This window comes from Balaenoptera musculus, chromosome 13 (assembly GCF_009873245.2).
Source record: "Balaenoptera musculus isolate JJ_BM4_2016_0621 chromosome 13, mBalMus1.pri.v3, whole genome shotgun sequence".
In the NCBI taxonomy this organism is placed as follows: Eukaryota; Metazoa; Chordata; class Mammalia; order Artiodactyla; family Balaenopteridae; genus Balaenoptera; species Balaenoptera musculus.
The window spans coordinates 59,387,037-59,413,767 of record NC_045797.1 but is presented as its reverse complement, the minus strand read 5'-3'; the positions used below and the strand labels follow the sequence as shown (position 1 = coordinate 59,413,767).

The following is a 26,731-nucleotide window of genomic DNA, read 5'->3' as shown; positions in this document are numbered from 1 at the left end:
AGATCTGTGACAATGTGCATGCTGTGAGCCACAATAGTGCTTGAGTCTCAGCCAATCTTCCCAGTGTAAACACGGCTGCTACTTCCCTTTCCACCTTCTAAATCTCGAATACATTTCTCTTTCAGCCAATTCCAGCTCAAATCATTCAAGGAAACATGTTTCTGGCTCAGCTGATCTCACACAACCCCAAGTCACCATAGTAAGTAGCAGATGTTACAAAATCCTATAATCCATACAGTCATAAATGTATATTTCTTTGAAGCTCACTGATTCCAGATAAACCTGGGCACTTAATTTAGACTTTACCTCCAACCAGCATGTCAACTTTAGGAAGTCACTTAAACAACTTGACTTTAAGATATTGCGCTGGCTAATTAAGGACATTTTGATGATATCTCTAAATTGCTTTCCAACTCCATTATGTCCTGACTCTAAGATCTACCTTCTTCTTATTTTTTAATTTAAAAGAACTGAGTATAGAAAATTCAACCAATAAACATGATCTTTGATCGTTGTGCATACCTGTATGTTAGTTCTAAATGTATGAAGTTTTACAATACTTATTTTTTAGAGATACATACTGAACTCTTTGTGGAGGAAAAGACATGATGTGTAGAATTTGCTTCAAAATAATAAGGGAAAGAAGGAAGTGCCAGGGAAGAAAGGGAGTAAACATGAAACACAATAGGCCATAGGGACTTCCCTGGTGGTCCAGTGGTTAAGACTCCACACTTCCACTGCACGGGGAGCAGGTTTGATCCCTCATCGGGAACTAAGATCCTACGTGCCACACGGTGCGAACTAAGATCCTACGTGCCACACGGTGCGACCAAAATAAACAACAACAAAAAAAAGGCAAAACAATATAAAAGGTGAATTCTAAAGGGCTTCCCTGGTGGTGCAGTGGTTAAGAATCCGCCTGCCAACGCAGGGGCCATGGGTTTGAGCCCTGGTCCGGGAAGATCCCACATGCCGCGGAGCAACTAAGCCCGTGAGCCACAACTACTGAGCCTGTGCTCTAGAGCCCGCGAGCCACAACTACTGAGCATGCGTGCCACAACTACTGAAGCCCGCGCGCCTAGAGCCCGTGCTCCGCAACAAGAGAAGCCACCGGAATGAGAAGCCCGTGCACCACAACAGAGAGTAGCCCCCGCTCACCACAACTAGAGAAAGCCTGCGCACAGCAACGAAGACCCAACACAGCCAAAAATAAAAAAAAAAAAAAAAATAGGCCATAAATTAATAATTGCTGAAGTTCGTAATTGTTGAATGTGGGAAATGGGTTCATTACACTATTCTCTCTACTTCTGTATGTGTTTGAAATTCTCCATAGTAAAGTGTTTATAAAAAATAAAATTAGCCTCAATACTTAAAATTAAATCTAATATATCACTCACAGGGGCTTCAGAGATTATGCAGCCAAATTCACTCTTTTTAAAGATAAGGAAAACACAAGACTAGACCACTGTTTGGAGGGAGAACTGGGCGTGGTCTTATTAATTTAACGTTATTTCCTCTATATTAGTGCTTCTCAAACTTTTAAAATGCATATGAATCACCTGGGGATCTTGTTAAAATGAATATTCTGATTCAGGAAATCTGGGATGGAGCCTGAAACTGCATTTCTAAATAACTTCATGGTGATGGCAACATCAATGGTCCTCTGAACAGAACAGAGTACCAAGGATCATGATATTTTAGAGGTATTTAGTACATAAAGATCGTTCAGTTTATTTTACTTCATGTAGTTTCTAGTGATGCTACTGTTTTCACTGAAGGAAAAAAAAGTTTTCAAGCTAAACTATAATCCTCCATTTTTCCTGGGAGACTGCTAATACTCTGATAAAACTAAACACTCCAGTCGAAGTACTGTGGATTCTGTATAAAGTGAAAAGAGGCAGTGTACTTGGACATCCCTCCTTTAAGAATATAAATGTACAGATTTGGTCTGGAGTCATCATCGGTCACCAGGGTGAGCTTTTTTTTTTTTTTTTTTAATAATTTTTTTTTTTAATTTATTTATTTATGGCTGTGTTGGGTCTTCGTTTCTGTGCGAGGGCTTTCTCTAGTTGCGGCAAGTGGGGGCCACTCTTCATCACGGTGCGCGGGCCTCTCACTATCGCGGCCTCTCTTGTTGAGGAGCACAGGCTCCAGACGCGCAGGCTCAGCAATTGTGGCTCACGGGCCTAGTCGCTCCGCGGCATGTGGGATCCTCCCAGACCAGGGCTCGAACCTGCGTCCCCTGCATTGGCAGGCAGATTCTCAACCACTGCGCCACCAGGGAAGCCCAGGGTGAGCTTTTAATAGCAGGCTTCCCTCTCCCTGCCCAAAAAGATGCCGCCTGGAATAAGAATACTGACAAAGACACAAACTTGGACTTCAAAAAAATTTAAGGAGAGAAGCAGCTACTACAAGAAAGGGTTTAACTATTTGCTCCTATAAAATAATGTTATTAATAACTTATAAAGTTAAATTTCTCTCATATAAAACTGGAACTATGATGCAAACTGCAAAAATAGAAACTATAAAGACTCCAGAAGACCTACTAATAATGTCAGATATCAGATACTTTCCCCCATCAGCTTTGCCCACTTGACCAACAAGACCATCCTAAATAACCAAGCTTTAAAAATACTTTTAAAGAGCATATAATGTAGTTCATATTTCCTTCCTTCATTACTATCAAATCAGGAGATAAACAAAAAGTTGTTTTCCTATAAGATTCAAACATTTTTCACTTGAAATCTACTGTTTCCACAGTAACCAGCACTGATGTCACAGAATCTTTGCTGTTCCCATTTTAAAAATACTGAAGATAAAAATGCTTTTATGCATTTATCTAAACAGATGAAGAAAATTGTAAAATAGATTACAAAATATTTTTCCCAAAGTTTATCATCAAATATTAACCAGCTCTTAAAGCATACATTTAAATAAGAAGTAAGTATACTCCATAGAATAAATAATGGTTCAGGAGACTCTAAGCAACAAGACAAAAATTCAGAAAAATTCTATTTAGGTTCCGCAACTTAGAATCCTCAGTAAGTTTCTTCTCTATTTTCTTCTAAAGGAAAGTCTTGCAGAAAATCTCACCCAAGTCACCCAAAGGGTCTGGCATCTTTTGTACCTTTTTTCAAAGGGTAGGGAGATACACTCTTGTTCTGTGGTCCAGATTTTTAAAGAATTAGAGTACACAATACTGAAACTTTTTGAATTTAATTTTTAGATAAGTTACTTATATGCTAGAGGGAATTCTTACACAAATGCACAGAAGAGACAAGGTTCCTTGTTCACTGAAGTATTGTTTGTAACTGCAGAAAAAAAAAACTGGAACCTAAATATCCACGGATAAATAAACCATGAAATAGAGAATTAAAATTAATGAATACGATTAAATGTGTACACATAGATAAAACTCAAAACCAATGTTGAATGAAAAAACAAATCAAGCCACAAATACATAGTTCAAGCCACTTACTAAAAATTTTTAAATATAGCACTATACCATATATTGTTTATGGAAAAAAATAAATATATATATTATAGGACTATTAAAAAACCAGGAAACATACATACTAACTTCAAGATAGGTGTATATCTAGGGAGGGAGGGAGGGAGGGAAGAGGAAAAAAGAAAGATGTCAGGAGAACACTAACTGTACAGTAACATTTTATTTCTTTAAAAAAAGGATTCAAAACAAATATGGCAAATATTATGTATTAGATCTATGCAATGGGCACTTGGGCATCTATTATATTTTCCTCTGTCATTTTTGTAAGTTTGAAATACATTACAATTGTTTCTAATGAAGTATTTTAAGTTGCTTAAGAATTTACTTCCATAGGGAAAGGAACTTATTTATTGAATGACTCTGTAACTTTATGCTGGGCACTGTGAGAGGAATCCTCTCAACAACCCTGTGACTTAGCAATTATCCCCAATTCAGAGAAGAAATGTGGACATTCAAAGAAGTTTAAAAAAAAAAAAATTCTTCCAAGATTCTACAGCTAAAAAGTAGTATAGGAATCAAGATTTCTATTTAAGTCTTTTTATTAAGCCCATGCTGTTTCCTCTATACCAAACTGCCTTTCAACGTTACAGGATAGTTCTTATAAAGATCAATCTTTGTCCCCCAGTGGTATAGCCATAGAAAGAAGATTCAAATCAGCCCATATTTTTAAATGATGCTTATCACTTAAAGTAAATCCCTGATATTAGCTCATCTATTCTTATGAGTAAAAAATAACAAGTACAGATTATGTATGGGCTTAAAGGGTTTGGTTTTATTTGGGAAAGGTGGACTGATAAGCATCCTGTATTTGAGATTTTAAGGTCTGGATTAAACTGGATTTCTGGACAAAAACTAGAGTAACCAAAATAATCAAAACTACAAAAACACATAACTATTCCTTGACACAGCAACAGGAAAAAAAAAAAATGTTTGCTACAGAATAGTCGATTCATCTGAAATTTAATTATACATGGGTCTGAAACCAAGTTATACTGTCAATATTTAATAAGCCCCAGCCACACTGTAAAACAGTGAGTCCCATGCACACTAAAGCTTAAAAGAACCACCTGGGTGGCTTGTTTGGACTACAGACTCTTGATTCTCATCTCCAAAGTTGATTTAGCTCAGATATGGGGTCCAGGAATCTACATCTGTAACAAGCACCCCACTAACAACCACCAAGGCAATTCTGATGCAGGGGTGAAAGGACTAGAAGTGGGGATGCATAAGCCTTTATTCCTTCAATATTCTCTGAACACCTACAACATGGTTCTAAGAACTGCAGATTCAGGACCAAACAAAATAAACAACAAAGAAAATCCTTCCTTTAGGAATTTATTACATCCAAAAGGTGAGGAGATAGAAAACAAATATATGACATCAGCTGGTGTTAAGTGCTATAGAGAAAGATAAAACAGGTTAAGGGAAATGAAAGCTGGGGTTGCCATTTTACAAAAGAACAGTCAGGCAAGCCTTCTCTAATGAGGAGACATTCGAGCAGAGAACTGAAAGAAGTGGCTATCTGGGAGAAGAGGTGAAAACATTATTAGGAACTTTCTCATTCCTTGAAATAATTTACTGTACGAAATAATTTTAGGTGTTGTTCCTTTTACTATAGAAGAGAGAAAAACACTTAAGAGTGCTTACTCTATACTAATGACTACATAATCCTCAAAATCACTTTGCGGGATTAGCTAAGAGTTTCCTTGTTTGTATAAAGGAGGACACTGAGGTTTAGATTAAGCAGTTTGCTTAAACAAAATTTAACATTTTGTAAGTAATCAAATCACGATGTACACCCAGGTCTTTTTAATCGTCAGATCCATCATTTTCCAACTATGCACATTCGTTAAACTCAGAAGTGAATTCTTATGTGCTCAAGATTTTTAGAAAGCTTTAAAAAGTTATCAAAAATACAGTTTGTTTAAAAGCAGAAAAGTTTATTTCTCATCTTTATAACAAATCTTGGCAACAGCTATTTTTCTCTTTATTTTTTCCAAAAATCTCCTTGTCAAAACTTAATGACTTATAGTCAGCAAATCATTTATACAGTCCCCCAACATTTGGGAAACAATTTTTTCTTCATAAGCTATGTAGAAGGGCAGGTTTTAAATTGCAGACTTTTAAAACATAAGATGCAATAAAATTATACTTTCCCATATTTAGTAAGATATGCATATATATGTAAATAAATGTGCAATTCATTGTTTCATACTCACTGATTCCAACAAGGCTCAGCACACCTATACAATGTGTCATGAATTGAGGAAGGTTCTCCCACCCTACCTACTTCAAACTAGTAATGAGAGAGCAAGGCACTATGCTAGATACTAAAGAAGTGCAATTTGCTACTAATAGTCCTTACTCTCAAAGTTCTGACACAAACAAGTATAAAAGGACAGTACAAAGAAAAAGAGCTATATTGGATTATTTAAACTAGGGTTATCAATGAAGACACCCTGGAGAAGGCTGTATCCATGAGACTCAGATTAAGCTAACCGTAAAAGTTTAGGCTAAGAATGCTAGGCATTATCCTGAGGAGAGCCATGGAAAATTCTGAAGCAGAGTGATAGGATCAAAGCTGTACTGCAGAGATAAACTGAAAGTGATGAGTGAGTAAGAAGTATAATGAGAGTCTAAAAACAGGGAAATCAGATATAAGGCAAATGGAAGAGCCTGAATGTAAGGTGAAAAGCGCAAAGTCAAGATGTGACAGTAAAAATAGAAAGCGATGCATGCAAGAGCTAGTTAGTTCTTCAACATCCTTCTTTGGAGTAGGCAACAGATAACACTAAATTATTCTGTATAGATTCTCTTTTCTATAGGCCTTTATAAAGCGACAATGTACTAAATTTCCATTTCCAAAAGTACTGTTGGTACAGTGACTCCAAGGTTTTGTAACACAGCAATCAGGAATCCAACAAAACCAGAGTACATACGTTGCCTCAATTTAGGCGAATAGTTTAACCATTCTCTTTGTAGCCCCCAAATTAACTCTGTAGTAAGTTAAAAGATATTAAACTCATAGAAGAGCTATTGAAGTTTGGGATAACCAGTTAACAAAGGAGTTATTTTTAAAAAAATACATACAAGCTTAAATTTAGAATAGTGTTTTCATGACAAATCTCAAATAGGTATCTGCCAAGACTCTGGAAATAAGACACTAAGTTCCACTTTGCTCCAGCTCTCAACCTCAGATGACTTGTTATAGTTGCAGTTTAAAAAAAAGGAAAGGAAAGTAGAGTATATACTCAAATCCCAACCTTGGCTCAATACAGGCAAAATTCCTACTAAGAGAGCAGTTGTAAAAAAGAAATAGTGCCAAAAAGAGAAAAATAAACATCCTTCCAGCTAGATAAAATGTGACTAATTTGAAAAAAACAAATGGGATAAGAGTCAGAGGTTCTCACTATACTCTCCTTTTGTCCTTTCCCTAAGTTTGGCAATTTTAGAGTATGTGTCAGGATTCCTTGTGGCAGAGAAATACACATGCTCAAAAATAGGGGCAGGGAGCACACATCTTTACAGTTTTTAGTCACATTTGGGGGACTATTCAGTTTTTCTAGGAATTATTCAGTTATTTAAATCAATTCTTTGCTCTACTTGGCTACAGGAAAACTCATATTCCTTTTTTTAGTAAACATGCTCTAACACATTTGATCTTTCAATTGCTTCTAATAGCTTTTAAATACTTTTTAAGTATCCTTTTTAGAAATATTCTTAGAAAGCAGAACAAGGGCTTTAACTAAAGCTTCCCAACATACTGCCTATCTTTCTATCTTCAAACAAGTGATATATCCTACAACTCTGCTAAGACCCACCCATTCTTCAAGGACTGATAAGCCCAACCTCCCCCATGAAGTCTTGCTCAACAATATTAACACACATTAATTTCTACTTCTGAAATTATAAACTTAATGATAAACTTTATTCACAAATATGCATAAGGTCTATCTGATCTCCCATCTACATAAAAGCTTAGAAACTGGGATCTGTTCTACACTTTTCTATGTAGGTATTAATTACAAGCAACAGAGAAGCCCTTTTATAAGGCAGGTGCTCAATACAGCAACATAACATCAAGGGGACAGAAAAGGTAGTTCTTTGTCCAAGTATGGTCCTCTATCTGCCTGTCCTACTTCATCTCTTTACTCCCAAAAGAAAACTAATCTCAGCCCCTTCACGTTCTCCTTTACCCTTGAGAAGGAATCACTTTCTTTGTACATTCAATACACGTCAGGTGTTTTAAGACATTATCTTTTAACCTTAAATTTCTAAAGTAGATTTTTTTGTTAAGGAAGCCAAAGCTTGGTGGTGGTGGTGATTTGAACCCAGCTCCTCAGCTTGGAAGCTTCTACCACACTACTGGGCACTGAAGCAGATGCCCATACTCTGGCATTATAAAGAGACAGGAATAAACAACTAATATCTCACAAAGAATTTAAAACAATAAAAACAGAAAAAGAGAAAAAAAAAAGAAACTCCAGCAGCATACCTAAATATTCAAAAGAGACTAGCACTAACTTAATAAGTTGAGAGTTGCCATTTAAGAAAAACACCCATATGGAACCATTTTAAATATTTTTTAAAACAAACTATTCTATTTTTTATATACTAGTATACTATTTTTAAAATAATAAATAATAACATACAAATAATAAATATAATAATAAATAATAAATATACCATTTTTAAAACATACTATTCATGTTTGTTAAAAAACAGACATGAAGAAGAATTTGTATACAAAAGAGCTTTCACAAAGATAAGAGAAACACTGAGAGCTGGTCAAAGAATACAAAAATGCAATTAAAAAAAGAATTCACGTTCAACTACCATATTAAAATTTCAACATCAACTGTAATTGAAGAAATGCAAATGAAACAAACAGTGAGATCCCCATTTTTCCTATGTGTTGGCATTTATTTTTAATTAACACCCACTTGTGAACAAGCACAAATCTAACCTTAATGGAGACAGAATAAATGGATACAACCTTTTTGAATGGATTTGCTGATGCATGTCTTCAGTTTTGAAAATGTACAGGCCATTTGACCCAGAAATCTACTTTTAAGACCTTACCCTATAGGTCAAGGTTTATCTATAAAGATGCTTAGCTAGCATTATTCACAAGAAACAACTCCATAACCAAAAGGAAGATTAGTTAAGTAGTAGAATAATGCCATTTAAAAAATCATATTGTACAGATTTAATCATATAGAGAAATACAATATGAAATGAAAAAGTAAGTTACAAAATTACAGTAAGATCCTAATCTAGGAAAAATGAAACTATGCATTTTAAAAAGGATGTATACTAAAATGTTAGCAGTGGTTACCACTAGTTGGTATGATTTCTACTTTCTTCTTTTTTCCTTTATTTGTATTTTCCAAAGTGTCTACAAAGATTTATTGTTTTTGGAATTAAATTTTAAACTTTTATAACAAAGCATAAATTACCATATTACTCAACTAGGTTAAGAGCTGTGATCACAAGTCCTGTTCAATCACAAGTTTAGCTGTAACTTAAAAGGCAGTAAATTTCTGTCTTAATATCCAGTTGTAAGACATGGTATCTGGTACATTGCTCAACCTTCCCAAGGACTTTTAGCCTACTTCAGAATTTTTTGAGAAATACCCAAGTGTATGCAATAAAAAGCTTCTTGACTCTAAACAAAAATTCCACATAGCCTGCTCATATTGTCAAATCTATCTTAAAATTAAAGGGCTATAAAACAGCAATTTCTCATGATTAATAACTGTTTTTGTCAAAAAAACTAGTAAGAAGGGTGATTTTCGTGTCAAAATTTCTCTCCAACTTATCATTCAAAATTCAACTTCCCCCCACCATTCCAATAAAGGTGAACTTAATCCAGCTTTTAATATCTCATAAACCCATTCACTCAAATACAAAAAGAGCAGCTCGCTGAATGTGCCAATTTCACCCCCTTTACAGAGTTTCTTTGTAGAAGGCTTTAAAGTTTCTAAAGTGCCTTCATAGATTATTATCTATTTAATAACCCAAAAAAAGACCTACAAGCTTGCTAGGGTAGATATTAACCATCAGGAAGGAAAAAATGTTATTCCATTCTGAAGGCCACAGGAAGTTTACAGTACTCAAAATTAAGTCTTTAGTTAAAATAAGTATGTTCTTATCACTACCCATGACTCTTCTATAAATGACTATTACATGAAGGGGAAAAAAAGCTTTTCATGGGATTCATGATTAGTGTGGTTTCAAGTCAATCACTTTTTTAGGCATTCTTGTGCATAAGAGACATAAATTAGATTTTGTACCTTTACTGTTTGAAAACCCAATGTACTCTACTGGAAAACTGCCATGACCTTAACCACGAAATTAATTCACATTGAATCCTGTAACTGAAATAAACAATTTCAGAAGAGTATTTTGCCACATGATTAAATGATTCTCTAAAATGCAAGTTTATTAAAATAGAGATAGCTGAGAAGCATGAATGCTTATTTTTATCTTATAAAAACTGAACAAAGACCTTTTTTTTTTTTAAATTTATTTATTTTTGGCTGTGTTGGGTCTTCCTTTCTGTGCGAGGGCTTTCTCCAGTTGCGGCTAGCGGGGGCCACTCTTCATCGCGGTGCGCGGGCCTCTCACTGTCGCGGCCTCTCTTGTTGCGGAGCACAGGCTCCAGACGCGCAGGCTCAGTAGTTGTGGCTCACGGACTTAGTTGCTCCGCGGCATGTGGGATCTTCCCAGACCAGGGCTCGAACCCATGTCCCCTGCATTGGCAGGCAGATTCTTAACCACTGCGCCACCAGGGAAGCCCAACAAAGACCTTTTAAATCACCTATTTTAAAAATTAAATGTTTAGTTCAAAATCTCTTAAATAACCACATATTATAGTAATAAGTATCATCAAATAGAATGTTTGCCATTGGGTTAAGCACTTTAATCACATTTAATACAATAACTCTAATCATGAACACATTATCAGCATTTTACAGATAAAGTTAAAAATTTACCCACCATCCTTACCCACATTAAACCTTTGTCCACATTATAGGGAAAAAAAATTAGAAGAGACTTTGTGATTGCAAATATACACATATATAATAGAACAAGTAGTCAAACTGGCACATTCTTACATAAATATTACTGTCTTACACACAGCTCTACAATTTACAAAACACTTGTACCCTATCACCTCATTTGTTTCCCACTACCGCCCTTATGGGATTATTATCACTACTGTATGTGAGGGGTTTCAAGCTCAAAGAGTTTAAACCAAGTCACTCAGCTTTTGATTCCTCATTCTTTTTCCACTACACGATCTTGATTCCCTGTGATTAAAGAAATACTGCCCTCACAATCAGAGTATTACACAATAAACAGGTAAAATGTGCTACAGAGCCTAGATAAACATCGTCAGTTACACATTTCCCCAAGTTATTAGTCACTGCTTATTTTGATGCCAATCATAGAAATACAAGTTATACAAATAATTTTATTAAACTGGTACCTTAGCAAGGGAATCCCCTAGATTCTACTTGTATTGCCCAGAAGACTAACTCCAAAGCCTACTTTATTAATTCTTCTTCTTCTTTCTACAGTATCCATCTTTTGCCTTCCTACTTTAAAATTTCCCACTCCACTTAGTGACCTGCCCTATCTTTACTTTTTAACTGTCCCATCTTCTCATTAGTATGATTTCAGACTTCATTCAACAAAGTTTTACCCAGTCATCTCTAATGATATGTAATAATCTGCAATGAAGAAAGGCCCCTACCCTCCTCCAAGTCTGGTGAGGAGCACTAAGAGTAGCTCTGAGTAGTTTCTGTGGCTGTAGACCAGGCACAATCACTCCCTTCAATGGGAACAACTTAATTCCCTCACAGGAAGGTTTTAAGAATAAAATCAAAGCAAGGTATTTAAAGTGCTTTATAAAGTATCAAGTATTATCCTACTGATAATATCCATATTTTCAGGTTGCTCTTTTTTTCTGGATATCCACTTTTAAAGCTATGGAGAAAACCCTCAATAGTTCTTCTGTATTATGGGTGGTGAAAAAGAGTAAAGGATAGGAAGAAACTTACATGAGTAATGAATTAATTGGGGGATCAAGTTTAGTTATTCTATATTCACATCTCTCTTCCTTAAGTTAAATAATACCCGAGAGAGTAAACAATACAACCCCAAAATGGCTAGGCAATCAGAATACGATTACACTTTAAAAAAGAAAGAAAAAAAAAAAAAAAAAACTGTTTCCCTGCACCCACTCTGGAAAAAACTCCTTCTGTAACGCTATAAATCACTATTACAAAAAAGTTTAACTTCTATTCCCATCCCTTACATTTCTGGCTCTTTGACAGCCTGCCAAACAGCTTTGCTTACAATCCTGTGTGTCAAAAAGGTCTTCCAATTGAGCATAAATAACTTTTTAAAATGCATCTTACTACTAGGTCGCACAATTTTAAATATGTCTTGAACTCCAGCATCAAACTACATGACAGTCCTCCAGGTATACTCTTAGCAGCTGCTTAATAGCAGATGAATGGAAAAGACACAATTTCGGAAACAGTCTAACAATTTCAAGAAATTTACTTTCACTTGTGAATACTCAAAAACTTTATCCTAAAGTTAAAACACAGACGTAAACTAAAAATGAAGGCACCGAAAATAGGTGCCTTGGACTTAAGGCCAGAATCTCATTTTAACTCATGGTTTATTTGCCCTATAATAAGTACCTCTTTACTGTAAGGAAGCTCTTTCTTCCCCAAATAAAGAATTTCAAAGGATTTCAAAACACTTCACTAAATAATCACATCCACAGATTCTTAGCATCCGACAAAGTCATTAAAATAGAAGAGTTCATAAGGGCTTTATAAAGGTCTTACAATATAACCCTAGAAAGAGTAAGCACTTCTCTTTAAGAGACACAAAGCATCTTCCTAAGACTAAACTACTAGAGTGGCACCTGACTCACCCCAACTCAACTCTTATGACTTTATCCAGAAAGCAGAGGGAGACAAAGAGTTTCTACAGCCAAAATCAGATGAGTCCCTACTCATTCACAGCCTGTTTGCTCTTACTTTAAACACAAATCTCAAAAAGTTTACTTGGTTTTTAATGTATTAATGGGTGACTCAGAGCAAATTAGCAGGGAGAGGGACTATTTTAGGCAGTCATTTGATAGGAATGGCTATCAAGTGAAGGACTGACTCCACACACACACAAAGACAAAAACCTGTGAGTAGCAGACGGAGCATTTAATAACTGATGACCCCTATTGATCAAGTCTTAAGAATAGCATCTCGGGGCTTCCCTGGTGGCGCAGTAGTTAAGAATTAGCCTGCCAATGCAGGGGACATGGGTTTGAGTCCTGGTCCGGGAAGATCCCACATGCCGCGGAGCAACTAAGCCTGTGCGCCACAACTACTGAGCCTGCGCTCTAGAGCCCGTGCTCCGCAACGAGAGAAGCCACCGCAATGAGAAGCCCACCACCACAGTGAAGAGTAGCCCCCCTCGCCGCAACTAGAGAAAGCCCACACGCAGCAACAAAGACCCAACTCAGCCAATAAATTAATTTAAAAAAAAAAAGAACAGCATCTCTTCTCACTGTGCCACAGCCTAAAAACGATGTTCATAACCCTGAGTCATAAAGCAATGCTTCTCCTAATAAGGAAAACACATAAAACGCTTTGAAACTACATCTAAAACGGCATAGTAGGTAAGTAAATAAATACGCACCACCCCCCTCTCCAGGGTCCAAAAGAGCTAAATTAATCATCCATCAGCATTCCAGAACAACTTATTACTTGAGAATTCCAACCAGAATAGGTCTAAGGCAAAACTCTCTCCTCTGGCAGCATTTTCTTCTATGTAAACAGTTCTGTCAAGTGCTTTGGTTGGCAAACAATAATAAAATCAGCTTTATTTCCTGTTCTTTTCCCCTTAGCAAAACTTATAGTTTGTCATCACCTCTGACATACATTCCACACGTCCAAGGTCTACCATGAATGACGAAGTATATTTCACATAAACTTTTCTTTTAAAGTGAGTCTTTTATCAAAATGTTTTACATTTTACCTCACAAAACCTTTATCAGATTGTGGAGAGAAATTTGAAAAACACAGCTCATACTTAGTGTAGTTAATAAACTCTTATCTATGCCATGGCCATACTTACCTAACCGTAGGCTTTTACTATTTATAAGCCTTGGAAAAACTTTATGCCTTTAAGTAACATCAAAATTCTCAATCAGGATTTCAGGCGTTCAATTCACACCACAGTGAAAGATCAAATGCTAAACTCCTAAAAATAGGGCGTTATGAGTGAGAGGGACACACAACACTCCGCCGCCAAGGCAAATGCGTCTTCCAGGGGGCAGGGGCGCTCCTTGTACACGTACAGTAGGAGCTCACATTCAGCAAAACCGGGGAGCGAAGGATCAGGTGACTTCACACCACCGACACTTTCAGTCCGATCGGGCCTTACTGTGACCTCAATATTAGTAAACAGCTCATAACCCCAGTTTTGACAATTAAATCTGAACTTGCATCCTAGCCACGCGCTATCCGCATGAATGGGTTCGGGAACAGAGGGTCCCCGGAACCCGAGCCCCCGGACACAGCCCTGGCCCGCGGACCGCGGTTCCCTCCTGGAAACGTGTCTGGAGAACCTTCCAACCTGGCAGCGAGGTGTCTGCTCCCCCCGCGAGCTGCGCGTCCTCCTCCTCTGCTGGGCCCATCACGACCTGGTTAACCCTTCCTCCCTTTCCGCGCGAAGGACAGAGGACAGCGAGTGCCGGCCGGGTGACAGGTCGCCCGGAGCTCCCTAGGACCTCCCCGCGCCGCCGCCGACCTCCCAGCGCCCCGGGTCTGCGGCCCCTGCTCCAGGCCGCCCCCTCTGGGGGGGAGGACGCCGCTACAGCCACGCGGCGGGCGGGAAGGCAGGGGGCCGGGCCGGGCGCAGACGCGCGCGCCGCCCGTGCAACCGACAGCTGCGGGAGCCGCGGCCGGAGGACCGCCCTTTCAGGCCGCGCGCCGCGGGAGCTCGGGGGCGCGGCGGGGGCTAGGCCCTGCGGCCAGACGCGGCGGCGGGAGGAGAGCCGAGCCAGCGGCGGACGACGACCCCACACCCTGCGGCCGGTGCCAGCGAGCCCGAGCGGCCCGCGCCCTCTGCCCACCCGGGCCCTGCAGCCTACGCCTCGCCAGCCCGTACCTAGGAGGGTTGTGGACGAGACGTGGTTAACGCCGGTGTTTGGGTCGCTGGTTCGCCTCCGGCGCCGCAGCCCCTCGTGCGACTGCTGCCTCCGCGCTGCCTCGTCCCCCTCCGCCATCTTGTACCGATTTAAAATTAACTCCCCACTGACGTCAAACGCCGCCGCCGCTTTATCAACCTCCCGGGAGCCGGCGGAGCGCCGGCGGGTCCTAGCGCCGCCCGCAACTGCGCCTCCATGTCCTCCCCACGCCCTCCTTCGTCCCGCCCCTCGGCGCCCTCGCTCCGCCTCCGCCCTGCTTGCCTTGCAGCCTGCCGCTCGGTTTTCCCAGGCTTCCACCTTGGGGAGAAATTGGGCGGTGCCCCCACCGCAATCGTCTCACACTCCCACCGCCCTAAGCCCAGGACCACACCCCCTTAGCGCTGAGCGCGTCTGTGTAAAAGCCGAAGGGGCTCTCCAGAGAACCAAGTCCCTCCTTCCCAATCGAGTAACCCAATTCTCTTTGCAGCTCTTCTCCATAATCGTTGACTCGTGCACTGCACGTGAGGGTGCTTTCATGCTCCTTTCCTTCTCTCCTTTTTATCTCCTCCTCCACTGCTATTCTCCCCCCTCCCTCCTTCGCTCCCCCCGCCCCGCACTCCCAAGCTATTGCTGGTGCCCTGCTTTTCCTTTTGATCTTTCTTCGCACAGGTCTCTAATATTGTTTCCCATCTAGAGACCATCCTATGCTTTGTTTGGCATAGCTTCCTTCTACTTATGAGGCCCTCCTCCTATCTTCTTAACTGTGCATACCCTTACCCTCCTGCTCCTAGCCCCTTACAGGTGCAAACCAGAAAGCACTCTAATCAGAAAATGAATTGTAGCAGGTCCTTTCCTAACTGTGATGAACCTTCTTGTGGGGAATCCAGTGACATCTTATAGAAAGTTCAGGTCACTTTTAAAAATAAATATCTGGGGCTTCCCTGGTGGCGCAGTGGTTGAGAGTCTGCCTGCCAATGCAGGGGACACGGGTTCGAGCCCTGGTCTGGGAAGATCCCACATGCCGCGGAGCAACTAGGCCCGTGAGCCACAGCTACTGAGCCTGCGCGTCTGGCGCCTGTGCTCCGCGACAAGAGAGGCCACCGACAGTGAGAGGCCCGCGCACCGCGATGAAGAGTGGCCCCAGCTTGCCGCAAGCGGAGAAAGCCCTCGCACAGAAACGAAGACCCAACACGGCCAAGGATAAATAAATAAATTAAAAAAATAAATAAATAAATAAATATCTGCCTGTGGAAGCTTCTGTGAAACCTGGTCCCTATTCTTTTGGATTTTTTCCATTATCACCAGCTGCACTAGAAATTCCTTCTCTCTGGTAAACGCATGTGTCCAGGTGTCCAAATCGCTGCCTTGTGCAGGTCTTCTCACAGACTTTCATCCAGCATGACCTCTAGAAAAGCACTGTGTGTCACCAAAGCTTGCAAGGTGCCATTCTAGAGGGGTTTTGGGGGCTGTTTATTCATCTGTTTTCTGTATTAATGGAAAGGGATTTGGAGCTCCTCCTGGACTTCCTAACTCCCTGCATCCTGGTTTGATGCCCTGGGACAACCTAAGCCCCAAGCCATAAGCCCTGCTTGATGATGGATTTCCTTTCATAATCTCCCTATGAGGCATCTATTTAATATTGCCACAGTCTGCTTTATGCAGGGTATCATCTAAGGTGTGAGACAAGATGCAAAGATGAGTATTTTTTGCCATCAAAGAATAAACTTCCAATTACAAATTAGCAGTTAACTTAGCCCTGAGCTCACCCCATTAGGGAGGTGAGGGTTAAGGCTGCACTACTAGTCAAGTGACCTCCTAGCCAGTGTCCTTTCCACTGTTAGACAGTTTATCCCATATGCTACTACAGTGCCCTGACAGGTCCAAATCTCCTGACTCCAAGGAGTGTAAAGAAGCCAAACGCAAATACAGTCAAGAGATTGAGCGTTGTCCCATGGTCACCTCAAATCCATATGTTTAAAAGGCCTTCCTCCATTTTCCCCCGTCAGCCATCCCTCTTCAATTTCTTATCACAGTGAAACCTCAGTGTTACTGCAGACTTCTCCCTCCCTCTACACCTATCAAGTCCCAGTGAAGTCAATTCTGACTTCTAAATTTCCCTCCAGCTCTTCTCCTCTCCATCCCCTCAGCTTCCCTCTTGATTCAGACCCCATTACCTCCCACTGGACTTATTATAACAACCTCCCTGCTGTTCCCCCTTCTCCTGTGGGTCCTCCACACAGACTGGCTTGAGTTTTCTTAGATGCAAATCTATTCATGTGATTTCTCTGCTCAGGATAAAGTCCAAGCTCTTCAAAATAGTTGACAAGACTTTTCATGATTTGTGCCCTACCTATGCATCAAGCCTCGTTTTTCACTACTCTGTCATTCCTTTATTCTTTCATTTAACAAATGAATTTTGACACTGTTGTGTGTGCTGAACAGACAAGGACAAACAAGACAGAAAAAATTGGTTTCCTTGGTTTTTGTTTCTTTCCACACCCACACAGGCCGCCCCACCACAAAAAAGTGAGCATCCAAGAGCTCAAAGATCTCTCTTGTTCAGGCTATAGCTCCAGCACCTAAGCCAGTGCCTAGTACATAACAGGGTCTCAAAAAATAGTTGTGGAATAAATGAATGAATAAACGAATGAATGAATGGGTTACCACCTGATTCTACCACTGATTCACCTAATGTTTCTAAACTTCCAGGTCCTCATTTTTATAACTAACTATATAACAGGATTCTTATGGGATCAAATCAACGTATTGAGAGCATTTTCTTGACTCTAAAATAGCCAACATTTATGGAATGTTTACTGCTCAAAGTACTTTACATATGGTAAGTCATTTAATCCTAACAGTAATCCTAAGCGGTAAATGCTAATGCTATTCTCATTTTACAGATGGAGAAACTGAGGCACCAAGTGGTGAAAAACTTGCCTAAGTGGCAGGACTGGCATTTGAAGGCAGGCAATCTGGGTCCAGAGATTATGCTCATATCCACTGTAATAGTGTTCAGCTTATAGACTGTGAATTCCTGGAGGGCAGAATCCATAGCTTATCCACAGCCAGGTCTTTGGGATTCTGCTTTCAGTTAATGTAAATTGTATTAAAAGCTATTTCTACCAAATAAACAACTTTTAAATTTTTAAAATCCTATTAATAAATGGGCAAAGACATCCACAGACAATTCACCAAAAAGAATTATCGAAGTGGACCTTAAACATATGAAAAAAGGTTCAGTTTTACTCATAATAAGAGAAATGCAAATTAAAACAACACTGAGACACCATTTCTCACCCGTCAGGTGTCAGCTTGGCAAAAATTCAAAAGCTTACGATTACACTCTGTTGGCAAGGATATGGGGGAATGCAGGCACTCTCCTACATTGCATTCTCGCTGGGAATGCAAAATGGTATAACCCCTATGGAGAAGAACTTGGCAATATCCAACAAATTTCATTCCCATTTACACTTCGACATGCCAATCTCACTTCTGGGCATTAACCCTGAAGATACAACTCCAATAATCAAAAAAAAATTTTTTTTGCAGAAGATTATTCACTGCAGCGTTATTTGCAGTTGCAAAATATTGGAAACTATCTAAATATCTAAGTGTAGGTGATTGGTTAGTAAACTATGATAATTACTCATGATGAGCACTTTTTAACTGTAAAGAAAGAGGAAGATCTCTATGAACTGATATAGAGTGATTTCCAAGAGACATTCTTAAGTGAAAAAGCCAAACTGCAAAAGAGCCTATGTAGAGCCTACCTTTTGTGTGAGAGGAATAAGAAAACATACAATATCTACTTGCCTATCCAAAAAGAAACTCGGCGAGGTTAAATAATAAAGTTAGTGGCCTCCAAGGAGTTGGGAGTGGGGGGAATAAGATAGAAGTAACACAGAACACAGTACGCCTTTTTATCTAGTGTTGACTTTTGGAAACATGTTCTACATGATAAAAAAAATAAAATTAAATCAACAAGAAAGGGAAGGGGGGGCTTCCCTGGTGGCGCAGTGGTTAAGAATCCGCCTCCCAATGCAGGGGACATGGGTTCGAGCCCTGGTCTGGGAAGATCCCACATGCCACGGAGCAGCTGGGCCGGTGAGCCACAATTACTGAGCCTGCGCGTCTGGAGCCTGTGCTCCGCAACAAGAGAGGCCGCGATAGTGAGAGGCCCGCGCACTGCGATGAAGAGTGGCCCCCACTTGCCACAACTGGAGAAAGCCCTCGCACAGAAATGAAGACCGAACACAGCCATAAATAAATATAAATAAATAAATAAAATTAAAAAAAAAAAAAAAAAAAAGGGAAGGGGGTTCTAAAACTGAAAGCAAACCAAATAAATGTTAACAGTATTTAAATGAATAACAGAACCAAACTGAAGAGGGAGGAAAAGAAAGCCAACTAATCCAAGTAACCTACAAACATAGTATTGAACTACAAATATTTCTTGGTCCTGGTCAGGGTGGAGGGAGAACAGCAAACAAGTCCTGAACTCTTTTTAGTAGGCTTGTTTTTGTAGAGGTATGGGCAAAGCAATTCTGAACCTATTTTCAACGTTTTATAGAAGTAAACAAATGAGTAAGTGTGTTTTATTGTTGAGAGCCAGGGTTCTTGATGGGAAAGAAGGGACATACAAATAACAAAAGGTGGAGGTAAGATAGACTCTATGGGATGGATTAAATTGGAGGTATTGATACCAACCAAAGGTTTCTAAAATATGTGTATGAATATGTGTGTGTATGCAAGTGTAAACATTCATATATATGTGTTGCATATGTACAGATGTGTATATACATGCAAATATTTCCTAGCTCTGTCCACAGAAAAGGCCTAAGCAGAGACACCCGGGTAGTAATGATCATACCTAGTGCCCACTCTTGATCTCTAATACTATTCCCTTCTAAAAAGAAGTGGAGTCATTGGAGAAACGGCTGGTTCCAGAGCTGGGGTAGTGTGGGTACAAGGCGAACCATGAGCATCATCTTTGTGGCAGAAATTAAGGAGGTAGTCAAAAATATGATGTAGCCTATCTCAGAGAGACTCTTTCTGAGTCTTCTAGGGAAGGAAAGCACAGGGTACTGGGGATATGAGATGTGACTGGAACCAACCCTAGGATATTTTTCACCTTCATGGAAATGGTGTAAGACAGAAGGAATCTTCCTCCCTGTAAGAGGTAGAGATTTGGGTATCTATTAATGGAAACTATTACCTTGATTTAGGGGCATCAGATGGATAGGGCAGGGTTAGAGTAGGGGAACAGGTAAACAATTATAAAACAGTGTCCACCATAGAAGAGATGCTGAATATTGCTGCAGCTAAAAGATAAATTGCTCTCTCAGAATGGAAAAGGTTGTGTTAGGGGCAAACTGCATCTTTGTAGACCTTATCCTTTCAGTGATGTGTTTACTAGAAGTATAATTTAAGGTACCCACCATGTTTGCATACCATTGCTCCTTCGTGTGAAGAGATGTGCTCTTTTGTCCAAGAATGGTTGACAGAAGATGAATGAGCCATTTCCCGGAGGCTATGTGAGACCAGATCTGGGCACAGGCAGGACTGCTTCAGGGGCCAGTAGACAAAAAGAAGAACAAGGCTGGGAAATTCCCTGGCAGCGTTGGGAGCACTAGTGAGCTTGACCCAATCACTGGCATCTCTTGGTGGACTTTGCAGGCTCCTCTCATTGACCTCGGGGGCAGTGGCCACTGATTGATCTCAGAAGTTGTACAGTGACTGTGCCTAACAAACCGATTTGCCACATTGGCTTTGGCTTTCTTTGGGATTACCATTTTGAGGGAGGGGCCAAAGAGGAAATTTTTTGCAAGGAAGGAGGGAAATCAAAGTTCTTGCTGGAGTAGTTGTGAACAAGAAGAGGGACTCTGAATTATTGATTGGCAGGGAAATTTTATTTATATACAAAGCTGATATGCCAGGGTCATTGACTTACATCTTATAAAGGAGATCAAATCAAGAACATCAAGGGTTCCTTGAGGCTAATACTAGTAGCACCCTGGACATGGGTGCACGCCTCTCTGACACAGCCGTGCTGAACTCATGTTGAGAATTGTGGACATCTTGAAAGGCACTTGCTCCATGTGGAACACTGTGGGCAGATGGGTTTCCATCCAGCTTGCTGCTTAATATTAGGTGTCCATTGTTCTCTGAAGCAAGGGACAGCTGTCCCTCATGAATGTGAGAGGGAAATAATGACCCTTCCAATCCATATTCATCCTCAGACGTAATGATTTGAACTGGGTACATGAGCATCAGTGTCACTTAGTGAAAAGAACACCAACTCTGGAGTTCAAACCCCAGCTATGCCACTTGGTTTAATGACCTTGAGAAAGTTAAGTAACCTCTTTGATCCTCAGTTTCCTCTGCTGTAAAGTAAAGGTCTCTTCCTAGCATTTTTTCATGATGATCACAGATAATATAGATAAAGTATTTAGCCCAGTGGCTGGCACATGGCAATAAATGATAACCATCATGATTATTACTCCAATCAAGTCTAAGAAGAAATTGAAGAACGGGAGCATAATTAAAAATGATAATACCTATTCATAATTTCATTTAATCTATAAAATACCTCTATGAGGCAAGCATTATTGGTACCATCAGCCTTTTACAGAACAAGAAACTGGGGCTTTAAAAGGTGGCATAATTTGTTCAAGCCCACATGATTAGTAAATTGAGGAGTTCAGATCTAAATGCAGCTCTGTCTGCCTCCAGAGTCTATGTTCTTAACTGTCTATCTCCGGATAACACATGGTCTAGGGGCTAGATGCTGGAAACGCTATAATCATAAGAACCATTTATGCCGACCACTAAGAAGCTAGAAATAGCTTCTGGATGTCCAGGAAACTGTTTCAGGTAGCTGGAGTGGAGGTAAACACCACTCAAAGTCCAGCCCAAAGGACTTCTCTGGTGGTGCAGTGGTTAAGAATCTGCCTGCCAATGCAGAGGACACGGGTTCGAGCCCTGGTCCAGGAAGATCCCACATGCCACAGAGCAACTAGGCCCGTGTGCCACAACTACTGAGCCTGTGCTCTAGAGCCCACGCGCCACAACTACTGAGCCCGTGTGCCACAACTACTGAAGCCCGTGCACCTAGAGCCCGTGCTCCGCAACAAGAGAAGCCACCACAATGAGAAGCCCGTGCACTGCAACGAAGAGTAGCCCCCAGTGTCTGCAACTAGAGAAAGCCCACGCACAGCAACGAAGACCCAACGCAGCCAAAAATAAATACATAAATACGTAAATAAATAAATTTATTTTAAGACAAGTCCTACACAGGGGCACCCATGAGCACCGTGACAAGCACTCTCCTTGACACAATGGAAACATTACTTGCGTGATCGACTTCTATGGAATTCAAGGGTATCTTGTGGTCACTAAAATAGTCTAGTAGTGGGAGTAACAAAAATCCCAATTCGTGGGGGCTTCCCTGGTGGCGCAGTGGTTGAGAATCTGCCTGCTAATGCAGGGGACACGGGTTCGAGCCCTGGTCTGGGAAGATCCCACATGCCACGGAGCAACTAGGCCCGTGAGCCACAACTACTGAGCCTGCGCGTCTGGAGCCTGTGCTCCGCAATAAGAGAGGCCGCGATAGTGAGAGGCCCGTGCACCGCGATGAAGAGTGGCCCCCACTCGCCGCAACTAGACGCCCTCACACAGAAACGAAGACCCAACACAGCATAAATAAATAAATAAATAAGGTAACTTACCATAAAAAAAAAAAAAAAAAAATCCCAATTCGTGAACTGGACTTGCTTGAGAACATTTTGAGAAGTAGTGACTGGTTTTTAAATTAAGATCGGCATACAAAAGAACACTGGCGAGAACTCTTTAGGAACTATACTATATTCAATAACATCTTTTCAAAAGTAACGATGATGGAGTGAATGCAGCCACCAGGATACCGAAAATGTGCTAGAAGCTTGAAGCAAACACTGCCATGTGCTTTCAACTCCTCTGAGAACAGGGCAGTGAATGATATCCACCCCAGACAGCCCATCCAGACACACTTAACAGCGCCCCGCATCACTCCCGCCCTCAGGAATGCCTTTGAAGTCAGTGGGAAAACCATGCTTCACAGAAGGAACTACACATCTTACTTAGCCTCTTTTAAGATTAAGACAATATCCACGTTGGCCTTATTACAATCAACATATTGTATTTGTAACTGGAGAGCAACGAAATCTTTCTTTCTATCTCACACCCAAGCATAATTCCAAACTCCCCAAAACTGGCTGGCTAGTTGGCAGGCAAAACACTCCACCTTGACGATACCCTTAGAATTAATTGTCCCTGTTGTAACCTACTTAATCTTTGGATTCACTGCCACCAGTGTAGTTTCATCATCATATTTTGACTGTTAAAGCTGCACCTCACCTGAAACACTTCCCCCCAGCCCAGTGCCACTTCTCCGCACCCCCAATCTTCTTGAGGTCTGTCTTCAGGTATAAACACTCAGAAAGTGAGTTCCTTCTTTCTTTTCCCATAACAGTTCCTTGATCAAGCTGAGATATCTGCAGGTGATACCACTGCCACCTGATCTGACTGGCGAATATTTATCTTTCAAGCTTGTCCTGATCACCCTCTAAGAAGGTGAGCTATTATAAGACATAATGAAATGATTGTTATTTTAACATTCAGTTTTGGGGTAATTTGTTATACAGCAATAGATAACCAGACCACATGCACAGAGTGTACTACCGATGTGTGAACATGAACATATATACATAGAAAAGTATAAACTAATATCAATACATAACAATAATAAACATTGAATTCAGGATAGTGGTTATCACTCTGGTATAGTTACTTGTTTGCTTTTGCTGTCTAGAGCACTGGGGTTTTTTTTTTTTTAATAGATCTTTACTGGGGTATAATTGCTTCACAATACTGTGTTAGTTTCTGTTGTACAACAAAGTGAATCAGCCATATGCATACACATGTCCCCATATCCCCTCCCTCTTGAGCCTCCCTCCCATCCTCCCTATCCCACCCCTCTAGGTCGTCACAAAGCACGGAGCTCATCTCCCTGTGCTATGCTGCTGCTTCCCACCAGCCACCTGTTTTACATTTGGTAGTGTGTATATGTCGATGCTACTCTCACTTTGCCCCAGCTTCCTCCCCCTCCACAGTGTCCTCACGTCCATTCTCTATGTCTACGTCTTTATTCCTGCCCTGCCACTAGGTTCATCAGTACCATTTTTTTTTTAATATTCCTTATATATGTGTTAGCATACGGTATTTGTTTTTCTCTTTCCGACTTACTTCACTCTGTATGACAGACTCTAGGTCCATCCACCTCACTACAAATAACTCAATTTCGTTTCTTTTTATGGCTGAGTAATATTCCATTGTATATATGTGCCACATCTTCTTTATCCATTCATCCGTCCATGGACATTTAGGTTAGAGCAGTGGTTCTTAATTTGTTGTTGTTGTTTTGTTTTATTTGACAGTGATACAGATAATAAATGGCATTCACTTACAGGTCATGTTCCCATAGGCATGCACAAATATCCACTGTTGGCCACTGTCAATTAGACTACTGGCTGTGCAGCTCCCATCAGGAGCAGATCCAGGATTTGTGGGGTCTAAAGCATCTACAAATTTGGGGAACTTCTTTAAGAAAACAAATTATGAACCAAAAGTAGATTTGAAAGTAAATATTTAGAATAAGAAAAGAAATCCCAAGAAATCACAAATTTTATAAAGTTAACATTCCACAAATGTACAGAAAATTTATATTTTTATTGATTAACCTCATGGCATACATCTCATACTTTTTTTCTGACTTTTTTGGCTGCATGGTCTTTGATTGGCTTTTCATATTATATGAATTGGGATATCATTTTCTGAAGAGAAAATAAAGACAATTTAGTTTTTTCTCCAACATAGTTAATAAAATTTTCATTTATTGATAGCTTAGAAAAGTCTCTTTTAGCTTCATAACATTTTATTATTGATATGTAAACTTTTAGGATTATTGTCAAATTTGAGAAAATCTCTATCAGGTCTCTTTCATGTAGGAGCTTCAGATTTCAGGGCATATCAAGTTTTCTTTTCAGTGACTATAATCTCACATACTCTTTGAATTGAAAATGCATGGGGCATTTATAATTGTATGTGCTGCATTTCGCAGTAGAGGCTTAACAGGAGAGAAATTCCATTTTTCATCATCATTGATGAGTACAAAATCCTCTTTTTACATTTTTACCCATCTAGCGGTTGGAAGAATTTTCCAGAGGCTAGTTTCTGGCTCCCTACTTTTCAAACATTATTTTCCCTCCACTCCCCACATATACACTGTTGGTGCTGGGCATGTGCGACACTTTTACTCCTGACCTTGCACATGTTCCTATCTCCTTTGAGTCTGAGAGCAGGAAGAGAGACAAAGGGGACATGTGATCCTGTCTGCCCTGTTAGGGCTTATATCAGGAAGTCGATGTTAAACAGAAAGCAGAGAGAGTTTGTGTCCTCTCCCCCATTTAGTACTCAGGGAGCAAACTGCTCCACTGAGCGTCCTTGCTCCTTCAAGAAATGGTCATAGCAGATTAAAAACGATGGTGCGGAACTTCCCTGGGGGTCCAGTGGTTAAGACTCCACACTTCCATTGCAGGGGGCTCAGGTTTGATCCCTGGTCAGAGAAGAAGATCCTGCATACCGAGTGGTACGGCCAAAAAAATAAATAATAAAAATAAAAACGATGGTGCACGGAGGTTAAGTGGAAACAGGTCTTATTTATCCCTTCTGAGCTCCCCTTGGCTGGGGCCTAGAGGCCACCACATACACCACGGAGGACTAGGAAGGTAGCCGATTTGGAAACCAGAGGTCATCGTTGTGAGTACAGAGGGTTCACCCTAAGCTAGGAATCAGATGGAGGCTGTAGGCGAGATTCAGACAGGTATGCCACTCCAAGGTGACCTGAACCAGCAAAAAAAGAGCACTGGGTCCAGGACACACCAAAGAACAAAGCACAGGCAGGTCAGCTCCAGCTCCGCAGATGAGTGCAAGGTGCCTAGGGACCAGACTAGCCAAGCCACCTCACAGCAGAGTCCAGCAAGGCCCCGAACAAGAGCACTGGGACCCAGACGTGTATCTGGGACCCTCCCCTTGCCAAGTGGTCGACCGAATAAGCTCTCCACTCTGTCTGCAACCCTGTTTGTTCCTTTAGTGCCTTAGGAGCAAGTAGAAACAATGGAACCTAACATACTAGAATTAGATTTTCAAGTCACAGGGGAAGATCCCTGGAATCCTCTACTAAGACTTATAAGAGCACAAGGAAAAAAATTTTTTTTCAATTTCTTTAATTTTGTATCTATATGAGATGATAGATGTTCACTAAACTTATTGTGACAATCATTTCATGATGTCTGTAAGTCAAATCATTATGCTGTACACCTTAAACTTATACAGTGCTGTATGTCAATTATATCTCAATAAAATTGGAAGAAAAAAAATAAAGTGCATTTCTTGTACACAGCACACACAAAAAAGTAACATTTATCAGGTACTTGTATGTGTCTGGTAATTCATGTTACCATAATAAATATATTTATATTATATTACTTTTTATTTTCAGTTAAGTTTCACAATAACTCCAAAGCAGAGGTACTATTACTATTTCCATTTTATACCAAGAAGCCTGAAGCCAAGAGAAATTAAATAATTTGCCCAAGGTTATCCAGCTTATAAAATAGTGGAGCTAGGCTTTGAACCCACTGGTAGAACTCAGGAGTTCACACTTGGAACTACTAAATTCTGTTCTCCTGTAGCAACTTGAGGAACTCCAGGTGTATGATACCACTAGCTCCTTGAGGTTGGCCTGACTATCCCCCACTACATGTCCCTTCCTTGTCACCACGTGACATCAATGGCAGATCTCAGAATATAAGATTGCTGCTCCAATGTATCAGGTGTAGTCTGCTTCTCAAATCCAGAGCCCAGACTGCTTCAGAGGAGGGTCCCCTGTTGCTGGAGAAGAACTA

The 26,731-nt window shown here is 40.4% G+C and overlaps 1 protein-coding gene across 4 annotated transcripts in view; it reads right to left on the bottom strand.

The window, feature by feature from the left end:
* ATL2 (atlastin GTPase 2) overlaps nt 1-14,862 on the bottom strand; it is a 68,828-nt gene extending 53,966 nt beyond the window's left edge. The window contains exon 1 of one of the 4 annotated variants that reach the window (XM_036872825.1): nt 14,708-14,862. In XM_036872825.1, coding sequence (XP_036728720.1) covers nt 14,708-14,825 — 118 coding nt within the window. In that variant the 5' untranslated portion in view covers nt 14,826-14,862. The other 3 variants (XM_036872822.1, XM_036872823.1, XM_036872824.1) reach the window with 3 other exon arrangements.
* Between the last annotated feature and the right edge of the window lie 11,869 nt (nt 14,863-26,731).